Below are 15,070 nucleotides of genomic sequence, written 5' to 3' on the forward strand. Positions count from 1 at the left end.
CCTTTCAACACACATGTACAGGTTCAGGAGATGGGTGTGGGCACCTTGGCATTGCTTGTCGAATGGGATTGCACAGAAACTGATGTTGGAGCAAAACAGGAAAAAAAAAACCATAGAAAAATGGGCCACATTTCTCCTGGCGACAGCTCAGCTACTGTACAATCTAGCCTTTCAATCCCTTCCAGTGGAGAGCAGAGCTCCATGAACACCCACTGCCTTTCACAAGACAGTTTCTACTAACTAATCCAGAAGACTATCATATCGTCTAGGAGAGTATTAGACTGAAGGGATGAATTTGATGCACAGCTTAATGTCCTCAGATAATACAGAAATCAATTATGGATGCCAACAGAAAAGCTCTCCGTTAATCCTCTGTGCTTGACTGCCATCTACTGGGCTTTAGTGACAATGCAGACAGAGGTTTCATTCCTTCATAAACAGAAAAAACTGGTATGCACCCACCACAACATTCATTATGGATGCCGGAACACATATATGGCTTACTCCTTATTTCTCCAGGCTAAAATTGCCTTTTGTTTTTAATCTGAAATGAATTATGAAGAATAGCCAGGGGAAAAAAAACATTCTGTGGATGGTTTTGGAGAGCAAAAGAATCTGCCTACCCCATAAATTTATCTTTTGCTTGTTGTAGTCTATTTTACAGCCTCTTATTCTATTCCTAATTCAACTCATCCTCAATGGAACAAGCAGACGTTCAGTACAGTAGCTGCAAGTTCACACACATTCAAGCTGTAGAAAGGCCTTTAAATATAAGTGAGAAAAAATGCCGAATATTTCATTTTCGGAAATTTGGCATGGATTGGTACATGCAATTGAAATAAAAAAACTGAAATGAGTTTAGGAGAGAATCAGCAGCAGGTAAAATCTGGAATGAATCATGATGCAAACGCAATGGCTGTCTTATCCATTTCCTTAGCCGCCTTCCACCCCTAACTTTAAAGGTCGAAGAACATAATACAGCTCAGTTTGGCTTTCCATGCTGTTTAGCACCATGTGATAGACTGTGGATCTATTCTACTCTAAAGTTGCTGGCATGTAGAAAAGTGACAACCTGCATCAAACCTGCACACTTCCTGGCTGATACTTCTCTTTTCTTGAAAGACAGCAGTATTTCTTTTCTCTTATTCTCATAATCTCTCTTTTTTTCTTCTCTTTTCTTGTTTGATGTTCCCAAACGTATTTGTAATGTCTCAAAGTCACTTCTGCACAAAGCATTTAAACCTGAGTACATTCAATTTGTTTGAATATCTTAATTCAATTTTAGTTATTTGTTGTACCTTCCTCTAGGACTGCATATGCACGAAGCTCTTTGAGAGGGTGCTCACAGCAAAAAGGTTACTATATAAATTAAAACCAATATTTGAGAATATGGACCTTTTCCCAGATAAGTCACCCAGCAGTGACCCATTCATGTTAAGAAGTTTGTCCCTCAATATCCTTCACACAAAAGAAAATCATCCTCCATCTCTTACCTCGGTGTGTCTCTGATGAAGAGAGTTATACTCTTTCTTCAGTTCTGCCTCCCGTTCCTCCAGCCTGCCGACTGGAAGAGGAAAACGCTATTAGAATTGACCAGGCTCTGAACACTGCAAACTCTAATTTTTGATGCAACAAGATCCCTATGTTATGAAATTGGCTCCAGGCGTGAAAGATACAATGAATTGAGTTAAGATGGCACCCAATGTAAGATTGCTTTGACAGGGGTCTGTTATCAAGTGGTTTTACAATATCTGGAAATGGTAGGTCATTTTGATTTTGGTGCCACAGAGTGGGAGAGGATCAATGGAAACCCTTCTCTATGCCGATTTTCAAACCCTCCTACCTCCTTACATCTTCCTTCTGTCCCTGTGAGTCCACTCTCAAAGCCATGCTCCTCATGAGCACCCTGACCAGACTTATTTCAGCTCTAAACATGTTCCTTTTTCTCCTAAGAAAAATACTTCATCTTGTGGAATTGTGTTTCCCTATTACGATTCATGATTCAAGAGCACCTGCACATCTGTCATCTTGTCAACAAGCTTGCATGGTGTCTGAATTGTTCTGCCTTTTCTTATTCCTCAGTTTCATCCCTGCATTTTTTTTTTGCTGTATTGATTCTTGTTTTAAATTCAACTTTCCCCCAAGCAGCTGACAGCAAGCACTTTAACAAGCAGTGAGCTTAAGTGTAAGGAAGCTGAGAAGACCTGGCTAACTGAGGAAATGGTGAAAAGAAAAATGGAAGAGAAAATAGAAACTATTTAAAACTACAGAGGGAGGCAAGCATATGGACGATTCAGCTCCAGACAGAAACAAACAGGGCTAGGAAGATCTGAGAGAAAGAAGATAGTGACATGACGGAGAGTTTTGCATCAAAAAAGACATTAAAGAGAGAAAGCAGCAGCACCAGCAGCAGCATCGGGTAAAGGCAAGGGTGAGCCAGTGGAAGTCAGGAAGACAGGAGGAGTACACTGAAGAACTATATGGAAATACAATGTAGACGAAGATCAGACAAATCCTGTGCAGAACTAAATAAAAAAACCAAACAGTAATGGGAATTGTAATTGAACAGCTGAGCTAGCTGTAACATTAGAAGGTAGAGCAGGGAGCTGAGAAACCCATGAATGAATGGCCAGTAGAGTTTGCAGAAACAGTTACAATACCTCACCAGAAGGCAAACATTGTCAATAGTGAAGACCACAAAATAAAGAGCTTGATGACATGGGCATCCACTATCAACTTAAAACTAAAGAATACCAGGGGAAAAAAAAGCATTAGCTGACAAATGATGTGGAATGAGGGAAAGCAGGGACAGAAACCTGGAACATGACTGTGATGTGCTTGCGCTTCATGGACTTTGCAAGGAGCCAACTGGGAAGACCGACGTTCAATAGGAAATCTGTGCAAGGAGCAGTAGGCAGCAGTCAGGGAGGCTGATGGGAATGACAAGAAGGGATGTACACCTAAGTACACCCTCCCAGATCAGCACGTGTGGAGGATGTAGTAGTCCAGGTGGGTAGCTGCGTCAGCATGCGTAGGCTGCAAAGGAACAAGTAATAGGTTTATTCCTATTACTTGTTCATGTGTGGAGGATGCCATGATACAACAAATATCTGTCGAATCAGAATGACGGAAAACAGTGGCTTTACGGATATGATACTGGTAAGTGAATGTAAAAGCTTGGAAGAGTAACATTATGATTTTACACTTTTTAGTATTTTTAGTTCATGCATGAGTACAGGGACTACTCAGTCGGCTCAGGAGCCCAAAATTGGGAAAACAATTACAAACCGTTATGACCACCTGCAGTGATTCTGAGGGACATTTGCAGCTGTAGTGGCTACAGGCCACCCCTCCTGGCTCCTGCCTGCCTTGAAAGAGTTGCTGAGAAGACAATATATGTATACTGTAGCACCTCAGTGCAATGAGAAACCAGTCTGCAGGCGGTCCCTGGCACGCCTCCGCAGTCCATCCTGACAGTGAGTGCTTGGCCTGGTCTCTGGAGGAGACCCCCCCCCATGAAGACCACACACACCAATCAGCCCAGTACTGATGCGCCACCTGGTGGACTGCCCAGAGCTCTTGTGCCCTGTCTTGCCTGGCTCCAGGTGCAGGCCAACCTGCCCTGCCCTGTCCCTGGTTTCCCCTCCTGCACTTGGCTCAGTGAAGTGTGCCAAACACTAACCCTGGACTGTGACAACCTTGCTCTTAGGGAGTTTATGAACACCTCCTGCCTGTGTGCTTCAGAATTGAGTTTATTTATTAACTAAGACACAGTCAAGGGTATTTCTACTGCCACTTTTATTGCATTATTGTATTTTAGCATACAACAATTCACATTCTAGTCAGTTATTAGCTGTTAGACAGGCTAAAGACTGGCCCTGCAAAACAAATAAATCCATTCTACTGGCAGGAGTAGTTTAAACAAAATATATAACTTCAGTTTATGCTACCAGAACACAAAGGCAAACTGAAAAACTTCTAAAAACAGACCCTACTAGATGAAATCATTAGCTTAGTACTACTTACCTATAATAGACTGTGCTGTTGGCTTGTGAAGAAATGCTTAAGTGATATAGCCCTTTTATTATTTGAGAAATCTGGTCACACACCAACACTTTTTTGTGAACAAAATATTAAAATAGACTGAAATGGGTGGTAAAAGACTGTCCTTAACCCTATGTTCAGCACCACATTAGATAATGCAGTTTGTTGTGTGTATAGATCTAATTACAAAACTAAGATACAGTACTTATACTGATCAGAGGAAATATTGTTATAGCAGCTCATAGATATGGCCACAAGGGGGACTCATTTCAAAGGGAACAGACTCGCAGTTCTAACAAAACACAGGAATCGGTAATCTCCCAACTCAGTTTCAATGGGCTTGACTTAGAGGTGGCTAAACACAGTAATCCCTCTATTAACTCCCAGGTTTAAACTGAGCTTAGCAGGCGTTACAACATCTGCCTCCTAAACATAAACCAAATTAACTCATTGGCACAAAGCAATGCCTTCTACAGTGAACATCACGTTAACTTGGCACAAAAACAGCACTGGGCACATTCTTCACTCTTCGCTTTCGGTTTTATTTTGAGAGCACATTGGTCAAAACAAACAAATCTGTTTGCCACAAAATTTCTTTATTTCTGATGGTGGGAATGATTCTGGACTAACTCTGTATTCTGAAACTCCATTTTTTCCAGGTCAAGAGCCAGAACGAACTAAACAACTAGGGAAAACCATCAAAATAAAGAAATCTTGAAAATACATCTTCAGCAAATATATACAGCATACTTAGGCAACACTATCACTGAGGGCTTTGGGTAAGTTAAAATCAAAATAAGGGCTTTAACCTTGAGGGGCTCAGCTTACATGGTGTAAGGATTGTCAAATGGAGACTAATTTACGGGATGCTGGCACACAAATATACTTCTGTCCTGACTGCAGCTGTCTGACTTTCTAGTAAGTGAACAGAAAATGTATGGAATGGGGCTGAATTTTAAAACCTCTCAGAATTGTTAAAACAGCAACAAAAATCTCCTTCTTTTTCTCCAGTTCCTGTAAAACACGTCTATCCCCGACCTTCTTGTTTTGGACTCTGGAGTATTTTGTTCAGCAAATGTCACAAAGACTTCAGAATGCAGCACAGCCTCATTCATTTGCACTTTACAGAACATTTCTGCTGACAGCTCCTCGGCATCTTATGATGAGTCTTACACTGGGCTTTTCCTCCCCATAGAGGGGAAGGTCAAGTTTGCACAGGACGCAATACCTCAGCAAAATAAAAACAGGCCACCTCACTTTTTCAAAAAAGCTTTCCGAGGTGCTAATAGGGTGAGTGTTCATGAGTGTTCCCTTGGCTTCCAGCAGGCCACACAATTTTGAAACAGAACAAATGATCACATCTATTTATGCTCCCACTCCATGCAGAGCCCAACTATGGAAATTGTGTGATGCTAGGGTACACAAACAATGTGCTTATTGTTATTCATGACTAAAAGTGCAAGAGAAACAGGAACTCCTCTTCATTAGGAATAAGATGATTTCAAGTGATACCAGACCCTTTCTGAGTGGATTCTAAGTCCTGTACACAGTTCTCAGAAGATATATATATATATAAGAGATATTTAAAAGAAAGCTATATAATAATGTATTGGACAGGAAAGCATAAACTAATTCTTCAGAATTAATCCACTGTATTTAGTCCATACAGAGATTCTAGGTTGTGTAGATAGTTCTGAGTGATGGATTAAAAAACTTTATTCTGTGGAGTTCCTCTGTTAAGCCACATTTAATTCAGAATAGGGCGTTTCCCCTCTTTCCCCCCCAGAATTCACACCTTACTGTCTGTAGACCTAAATATGCATTGCACACAGATCTCTAACTCAACAGCAAATGGTCCTGTCACTCCTATAGAAGCAGCGACCAGATATGAAAAGGTGTTCGGACAGAAATTAGAATAAATGGAAACTCTAAACAGTCAGACATCATACATTTTCACTACACTGAGGCACCCTCTCACAGCATCAAGCTTAGTTTTGAAAGATTGGCACTCATTTACATGCAAAGATAACATTACGTGAATAAAGTTTTCTTGCATGAGAGCTAAACAGTTCTTACACGTTCCAGCATTCTGTTCCTTGTGTGTGAGCAAAAATAACTAGAACGCTTGGCCGTAGTAGTATAGTAGTAGTAGTATAGCCATTCTGATTGTGTGGCCTGGTATGCAGGTGCCCTACTTGTTCTGCGACATAGATCATTCCTATGAGCCCAGCCCTGTCCCCCAGGACTTAGAAACATTATTGTGAATTGAGCCTGACAAAAATGTCTTGAACCCACCTCCTGTTTCGGTTTTTCATTATACAACTACCCTAGTGCACAAAGCTGTTCTGGCAAAGAAGGTAGTCACACACCCATCATGTGGTGCAGGATACCAGCCCTGCAGGTATAATCCAATGTCCCTTTTATTTGCCAGATGTAGCCTTAAATAAGTAAAAGAACAATTTAGCTCCAAACATGGGGGGGGGGGGCTTATATCTGATAAAATAATACATGCAAAATAAACAAAAAAACAAAGGCTTTACTTGTATTTTGGCTGCATACCAGAGCTTTCTCGAAAAAACAGTCACATGTCCTTGGTCTTTCATCTGTATAGGTTTTCTACACATTATATAGGGCATGATGCAAACAAACATGAAAAAAAGTTTAGGAACCCTTTGGAATCATCACTATTCCTGCATTAATTGCTCCTAAAGCATGATCTGATCTTCATCTAAGTCATAATGACAAATAAACACAATTTGATTAAACACATAACGCACTGACAATAGGATTTTTCTTGTTTATATTGAACATTGTTTAAACATTTGCTGTCTATGCTGGAAAAAGTATGAGAACCTCTATGGTAATGACCTCTATTAAAGACGGTAATTGGAGGCAGGAGTTCCAATCACTGAGATGACATTCAGGTGTGAGTTTGAGGTGCCCTGCTCTATAAAAACCCCACAAAGTTTGGTTACCAACAGAGTCTGCTCTTTACAATACAGATACAGAATGTTGAACTGAAACATGCCCCAATCAAAAGAGGTTTCAAAGGCTGGAAAGTGTTACCAAAGCATTTCTGAAGACTTAGGCCTCCATCAATCTACAGCCAAGCAGATAGCGTGCAATGGAAGAAATTCAGTACCAATGCTAACCTCCCTAGGAGTGGTTTTTAACAAAAATCACTGCAAGAACAAGCTGTACAGTGCTCAAGGAGGTGACAAATGATTTGCAAGCATCTCTTGCACTGGCTAATGTCTGAGTTTGAGTCCACAATAAGAAAAACACTGGAAAAAAGAGTGGTGTGCATGGGAGGATACAACAGAGAAAACCACTGCTCTCCAGAAAAAAAAACAGTGCCGCCTGTCTCAATTTTTCCCCAAGACCACCTAAATGTTCCACAACACCACTGGAACAATATTCTGTGGACAGATGAGACAAAAGTGAAACTTTTTGGCATAAACACACAACATTATATTTGGAAGGAAAAAATTCATACCAACATGGTGGAGACTGGTGTAAATGTGCATGTGACAAAAATATCCCAGGAACACCACAACGCTTTATGGTTGGAGAGCAAGAAGGAAGCCATTATTGAAACTGTTTTACAGTGAAACAAAACCTAAAATGAGACTTTCTGGCTTAGGGAGGGAATGAGAGAGAGGTAGGTGCTGAGTATCATCACGGAGAGGGTGTGAGAGAGGGGCCTCATGTTGTCCCAGGGAAAGAGAGCAAGGGCCCACTTGTCATCAGAGCAAACAAAACAGTGAGAGGCAGCATATTGTTAGAGAGGGAGCAACCAACCAAACAACAAAGGAGGGTCACATGTCGTCACAGGGAAGGAGGGAAAGAGGGAGCGAGGAGCCTCTGCTCTCAATTTGCAGACTTACTCTGATCAGCATAGTTCTTGGCCTTGAGTTCCAGCTGGCGGGACTGCGACTCCAGAGTTTCCACCCGTCCCTGCAGATCCTTCTTCTCTTGCTCCTGGGAGTCCTCAAACTCGATGAATTTCTGCACAGAAAACAAACAGATTCACTAAACAGCTGCAGAAATCACTCAATCAGGTTCTTGAGATGAGCAGGAAAGCAGATCTTTACTGTATGCATAGTACAGAATAGTTCTGAATGTAGCTCAAACTCAATACAGCAGTGTCTCCCCTTTTATACAGTGAGAGTCGCAGTATTTTTAGTCATACAAGAGGACGCCAAAACAATGGCAGATATTCCAGCAGAAAAACATCTACAAGATATCAAGATCTTAAGCAGTTCCAGTTGTTTGCTTACCATGCGAACATTGTTTCACAATGGAATGTCTATTACCCCCACCAGCACCCAGCACTTTTCACCGAGATGTACAACTGACTGCACGGACAATCTGATCAAAGCATTCTATAGAATTATGATAAACAGGTCAACCTGAGCCCTTTTATTCTGACAAAATAAGGCCTACATCTTTCAACGAAATTGAGTTTTCCGTCCTTGGTATTGTCATTAAGTCCTCCTCATACGATGGTAGAAAACTTGTTTTTATATGTTTTATAAGGGGAACTCCCACGGCTAAGTTTAATAAAATAACACTGGAATGTGATTTTTACACACTGAGAGGCAACTGTGCTTGTAACCTAAGAAACCTTCATAGCAGGGATTAAAAAACTGTGGGCTGAACCACAGACATTCAAGCCAAAATGGAAAGAAGTTAATGAGTTGCGATTAGCAAATGAACTTTGGTTTGGTGTGATTTCTTTCATGTTGCAATCACGCAAGCTTAGATTCCTTCCGCGGCCTACCGTGACATCCACGTGTACCACATTACAAATCAGACATTCTTTAAACACTTTCTTTGTAAAACATTTTGTGTCAATGTTACATAGCAACAAAGTTATCTGATGCATGTTGGAGTAATAGATTCTCAATATAGATAATGAACAAAGATTATGGCAAACAGCTTTGTAAACTGGCAGCTTAGAGAACAACTATTACCACTGATTTAATGCCAAACCATTCCATAAGGATACTAGGAGCAAAATGCACATACATTTCATGAATATGGCTTATCAATGATTAAGTGGAGTAAGATGAGACAATTAGTATACCACAACAAATCTATTTAAACTTTTACTTTATCCATTCCATTTAAAAATGGTGGTAAAAATAGTTTTCAAGGAACACAGTCTACAAGGTCTTTTTAAAAGCAGTTTCTACTGAAATTATTTGGAAACCAAGTAGTTTAAAAGCACATACCCAATGACAAAACTTAATAAACTGCACAAAATAAAAGGATGAAAATGTTTAATACAACCAAACTCCTTTCCATGCAATTTTCAGTGTCTATGCTTTACCCAGGACTGAAGCCCGCCCAGTCCAAGATGTGAGCTAACCGCAATTTAGTGAGTCAGTTCAGAGGCTTGTCAGATTGAGCTATGACCTGTCTCTTGAACTCAGACACAGGGCGTATTGCACACACCCTGGCTGCAAGAGAAATAGAGAAAGCAACAGTGCTTAGGGAGAATGGTGAACCTTTTTATCTGCAGAGTTAAAAATGATGTGGGAAAGGGATAATATTCTGCAACTTTTTCCACACTGAGTGGACCTGGTGTGTTCACGTTTTTATACAGAGTAAACAAAACTTATCATTCCATCACAACTTCCTTAGCGTTCATTACCAGATCCAACAAGACAAAACGCAATATGACTCATCTGATTACAGGGTTCACATTGGGCAGCATCTAGGCCAAACATACGGAACCAAGAGACAGTACGGTAGCTAACAGCTGTAATCTGCTTTCCCAGAAGCCTATATATACAGGATATTTTTGTCTGCCTCGAAAATAAAAACCTTATAAATTGCATCTTACATGACTGCGGATGTACCAGCATGGAACACATACAGTGGCACCTGTATAATCTCCATATTCCGAAATAAAGATAGCCTTCCATCTTCCAATAGCTTCCAATGCCTGGCCTTTTAAATGACTGATTGTACACTGCAGATGTGCAATTAGAACAATCACACTCATGCTTAATTGTTACATCAGGACCAATTATGACCATTGTGTGCTGCACATTTGGGTGGAAATCAATTGTTGTTTGTAAGATGGGATTCACCTGCAAATGAAGTAAAAAAAAAAGGTTGATATTTGAGGATTATTTATATCTGAACGTTAACTATAAAAAAAACAAAGATAAGCAAAATTCCAAGGATGTTTTTATATTGCAACGTTTATAAGAAAAACATTCTATTAATTTTCTGCAGGGGAATAAAACTATGTATTTTATATAGTGCTGTAAAAATAAATCAACTTTTCAAATCATTCTGCAAATAAACACTTACCTACCATTAGACATCCATATCTTCATCATTGATACACATACAGGGGTGATTCTGATATTGTTTTATCATGCGTGAGTTTTCAAAACTATTTTATAGTTTATGAAAAATATATATTTTTTAAAAAATAGAAAGGGAGGTAATTCTGTTTTACTTTTCTGCTCAACTCAACATAGAGAGTAGAACACTTGCAAAATTCATTTTTACACGTCATAGTTCGGATGCTTACATCTCCCAAAGCTTTTTTTTTTTGTGTTGTGGCATCATCGTTTCAGTTATAATAAATGTGGGTTCAGGTAGTTCAGAGATGACCGTAATGACTTCACTTTTATAAATGGCATTGTCTTGTGGGGAAAAATAGTTATGATCTTTAAAATGCTATTAAAACGATCTTACTGGGATTATCAGAGCGGAGGGACTAGGTCAGCTTTGAGCACCTCTGTTTCAAGTCCAGAAGTCAGTCCATCTATTCCACAAGCAAAGCATTTATGACGTTTTTGTCGGAATGAAAAGAGCCAAGGTCAAAAGCACCCATTTTTTATTGCATCTGATCCAGAAAAAACAGTTTTTTTATGCACATGCTCATTTAAATGGGAAACTACCTGAGTACTACTCAAAAATTGCAGTCAAGAAGGATTTGATATCTAGGCAAATTAAAACATTTGGCTATTGCCCCTAGAGGCTTGGGTTTGATTCTATACTGAAGGGGAAACCTTCTCGTGTAGATTGTACTCTGTGTTCTCATGGAGTTCTGCTCTTCCAGGACTACTGGATGGGAATGTTAAGAAAGTATTGGAAAAGGCTACAAAGATGTTACTCTCCACACATCTTTCCAAATGAAGTGATCCAAGGCAGGTGACTTTAAACAGACAAGCACACACAGACAGGGACCCAACAAAATCAATCTACTTGCAAAAGTTGGGTGTTTTGCTCCAAAACCGTGCTTCTGAAAAGCAAAAAAAAAATAGATTGTTTTGTAATCTGAGGCTTGCAGCCTGTTGAGCTGGTTAGGCATTACCACAGCAAAGCCTCTACTGAACCCATGCAATAAAAAGGCTCTTCAGCTACAGTACATTCCAGCCACAGCAGAAAGTGCTTATTACTAAATAACTGTAAACCAGCTCTTAAACATTTCCCAGCGGCCCTATACTGAAAGGTGATGCTTCCACATGCAATACCAAAACATCGCTGCAAGACACAGTAAGATATACGGCCACAGGCCAGCAATGCATCACAATAAACGGACAGTTATACACTCCACTAAATAAAACCTTATGATTAATTCGTACACGTTTAAAACCACTGAAAATGGCCATTCCACATTTTGACTGATATCAACCAACGTCGATTACAAGGTACAAATGTCAAAATCTTCAATGGTAAGTTTGTTCATAGAGCGCGTCATAGAAATGCATCATTCATTTGGCTTTAACTACACAAACCATTCTCCCTATCAGTAACATTCCCTCGTGTTTTTAAATAATTACGATCACATGCTATCCTGCTTATTATTAACATATTCTCCATAACATATGATATCACAAGTAAGATTTAGGTATTTGCTTGAAATATAACCTGCCAAACAAGAATTAGCATACATCTCCAAAGACTGCTGGTTGTAGCAATGGACGTATTAAAAGTTCTAATTTACATCACAAAATAAGCTACATTTCCTGGCATGCGCAGCGCCATACTGCCGTCTTTGTCTCCGATTCAAAACGAGGCAACAAAACTTCCGTTGACATGAACCGGCCCAATTACATTGTAAACAAGCAGGCTTGTGAATACACTCTTTTAATCCAATAGAAATATTGCTTTCAGCTTTGACGACAAACACTACTCGTTAATTCTACATGCAGATCACACTGGAACATTGCTGCGGTGAAATGTGTGCCGCACAACCGGTACTCATTCGCTCGTACATTGCGCTACATTACGAGGACATTCTCGTGAACTTTCGCTCTTGCCCTTGGCTAGACCAGCGGATTGAGACAACATGGTGACCATACAGTACAGTACCATACAGTACTTGCACAAAGTTCAAAATGTTGTGCTTAATCCGAAATTTGTAAAATTTTGCGATACCATAGATTAATTTATTTTGTTGCCTACAGATAATGACTGGACTGAGAATTCGGGTGTGCAGTTCCCTCATACTTTAAATATTACTTTTTTACAGCAGTTTGTGAGGGAATAAATGGTTTCAAAGCAATTTAATTCACTCTATAGAGTCTTTTACAAATTGTACTGTTAGAACAGAAAAGCAAGATGATTCCAATATTGCTGCAGCTTCACATCTCTCTGTGTAAAATTTAGTCAGAACAAGGCAATTTAAAAACATTTAATTGCATGCTTGTTTCAGAGCACAAACACATAAAAAAACTACTGATGAAACGGAAGAGAAAGATCGACAAGCAAACAGAGACCGATGTGTATTGCTGCAGTAGGAAGTGCACTTGGAGACAAAGGGTTCAGTACAAACCCAGGCATTCATCAATAGGTGGTAGACTGCAGGGCTAAAGTTGGATAGGCACCATACTAAATAGATTGCGAGCTAATATTGTTTTTTAGCAATTTCTTGTGGCAGTTTAAGGAACACAATTCAATGCTAGATGTAAAACAAAATACAATTTAAAAAGTGTACAACCTAGTTTTTATTGATTTCCAACATGAAATAGTTCTGCTCTGCTCTTTCATAAACATATCTTAAAAAAATCAACCTAAAAGTAGCTGAAACCACAAAATACAGTGGTCACAGTGGACACAAAACGAGGGCTGTAACAAAGTTCAGGAGGTGCGATGGCAACCAAAATTACCTTTCTTCTCTGTCAATTAAAGTTGTAGGACTCGATAATGTCACTTCCCAATAATGCCTTTAAAAAAAATCACCGAAAGCCCCTCGGGCATCTCCTCCAACCCATGTCCACCTCGGGACCTACCCATGGATTTCTTCTTTTGGAGAGTCCTAGTCTCCTCACCCTACGGCCAGGTGTCCATTGGTCCGACTAAGCAAGTTAAGCCAGAATTCTTTCATCTTAAACTTTCATCAGAATTTTTCTAATACAGCTTTGTTAATCCTCATGAACACTGCTTTAAACCCCAGGCATAGTTCTCTCAACGAAAATCGGAGATTTCAATCAGTCTGGGCTGAGATCTGTCTTGTGATTCGAATGCTGTTCACCCTCTGCCTTCTGGACATCTACAGATTCATTAATATCAGCTCCTTAATCGGGTGTGAACCCCAGTCATCTGAAGCCACGCATGAACAACAAGCCCATCACCTGAAGCGTATGCTTCACTACTTTCACCATGAACTCAATTCTAACCCTTCCTACAAAATCATTTGTTGTTTACTGAACAACAAAACATGGGAAACTGCCAAGCTACCCTTCTGTTTGTCGATACTGTGGGTAACACAGTGACCCACACATGATTTATTGACAGTGCTCTGCTCCCCTACTGTCTGCCTCAAACTCGACTGTGCCCAGGGGCAATGGCAGCTCTATTAAACTGTCTGTGTCAGCTTTAACCATTCTGCTCAGGAAGGAGCCATTTTTCTGTTGTGGTCCAGCAGAGGACGTCTATTACACACAACTTATGTTAAGCAGTAAGAAGCTCCTGTCTCAATGTTCTGAGATTGGCCCTCTTGCAGTTTAGAGTACTGAATGTCGCTAAAATAACTTTCTGAAGACACCGGCCAAGTTAGCATTCAGTTTCGAACCAGTAAGTTTTGATATATTTTACTGCTGTATGGAGCACACTCACTATGAGCTCACAGCAAACTGGAAGCCTGTGGCCAGTTACATAAAAAAATAAAGTACCATATTTTGGCTGAGGAGCCTCTTCTTGTATACACAATTAACTCCTACTAGCTGTATGTTTTTTTTCAGCACTGCTTGATTTTAAGAGTCGCAGAGTAACTTCAAACTAGTTAAGAGGAGAGAAACCATGTTTAACGTCAGTTAAGGGAAAAAACGTATTCAATATGAGGAAAGATAATAACATATCTTAGTATAGAAGTTAGTACCATATCTAAGGGAGTTGGAATACATATTCAGTATCGTAGTACATGTTAATCAAGAGGAAAAGATCTTACTTAAGTGAAGTCAACACTCAAGGAGAAAAAAAACACTTAATACTAAGTTTAAAGCAAAAATAATTAGACTGTTATTAATGTAATCATGATTTCAATATACTGATTTTTTGGTATCTGAGAATTTGCATTAATAATTACAAATCACATACCACAGTGGTTCTCAGTTCCAGAGTACCCATCTCTTCTGGGTTTTGTTCTGTCTGGGCCTTTATCACAAGTGATAATTGCTGTAACTGATCAACTAAAACCTATTTTGGTTGATAGTAGTCATCCACAGAATAAGAACTAAAGCAGTACTGGAAATTACACAATATCCATATTGTTTAACTCAAAGTGAAGTATTCACATCCGATTTAAATATTCTCTCAATATCCACGAGTCCATTTGTGAATAAAAGGGTGAAAACAATCTCAATGCAACTCAGTTTAAAAAATAAAAAATAAAAATCCATCTCTTGGCTTCCTAAATGGGATCCTGGACAAAGTCAAGGAAGGACAGCTTGTTTAGACATGGATGCAATCCTGACCGATTCTGTACAGACCTTTGTTCACAGAGGACAGCAGTCTAGTCATGATTCCAAGACACTGTCATTTCCAGCAGCCGCAG

At 39.6% G+C, this 15,070-nt stretch overlaps 1 protein-coding gene across 8 annotated transcripts in view; it reads right to left on the minus strand.

The window, feature by feature from the left end:
* The window catches only part of LOC148823956 (C-Jun-amino-terminal kinase-interacting protein 4-like), a 77,952-nt gene that overhangs the window by 43,732 nt on the left and 19,150 nt on the right, over window positions 1-15,070 (minus strand). For all 8 annotated transcript variants that reach the window (XM_088926624.1, XM_088926622.1, XM_088926620.1 and 5 more), the window contains exons 2-3: window positions 7,932-8,052; window positions 1,494-1,564 (exon numbers count right to left, since the gene is read on the minus strand). In XM_088926624.1, coding sequence (XP_088782750.1) covers window positions 1,494-1,564; window positions 7,932-8,052 — 192 coding nt within the window. The remainder of the gene's footprint in view (window positions 1-1,493; window positions 1,565-7,931; window positions 8,053-15,070) is intronic.

Source organism: Atractosteus spatula, chromosome 11, assembly GCF_055471065.1.
Source record: "Atractosteus spatula isolate fAtrSpa1 chromosome 11, fAtrSpa1.hap1, whole genome shotgun sequence".
Taxonomy (NCBI): Eukaryota; Metazoa; Chordata; class Actinopteri; order Semionotiformes; family Lepisosteidae; genus Atractosteus; species Atractosteus spatula.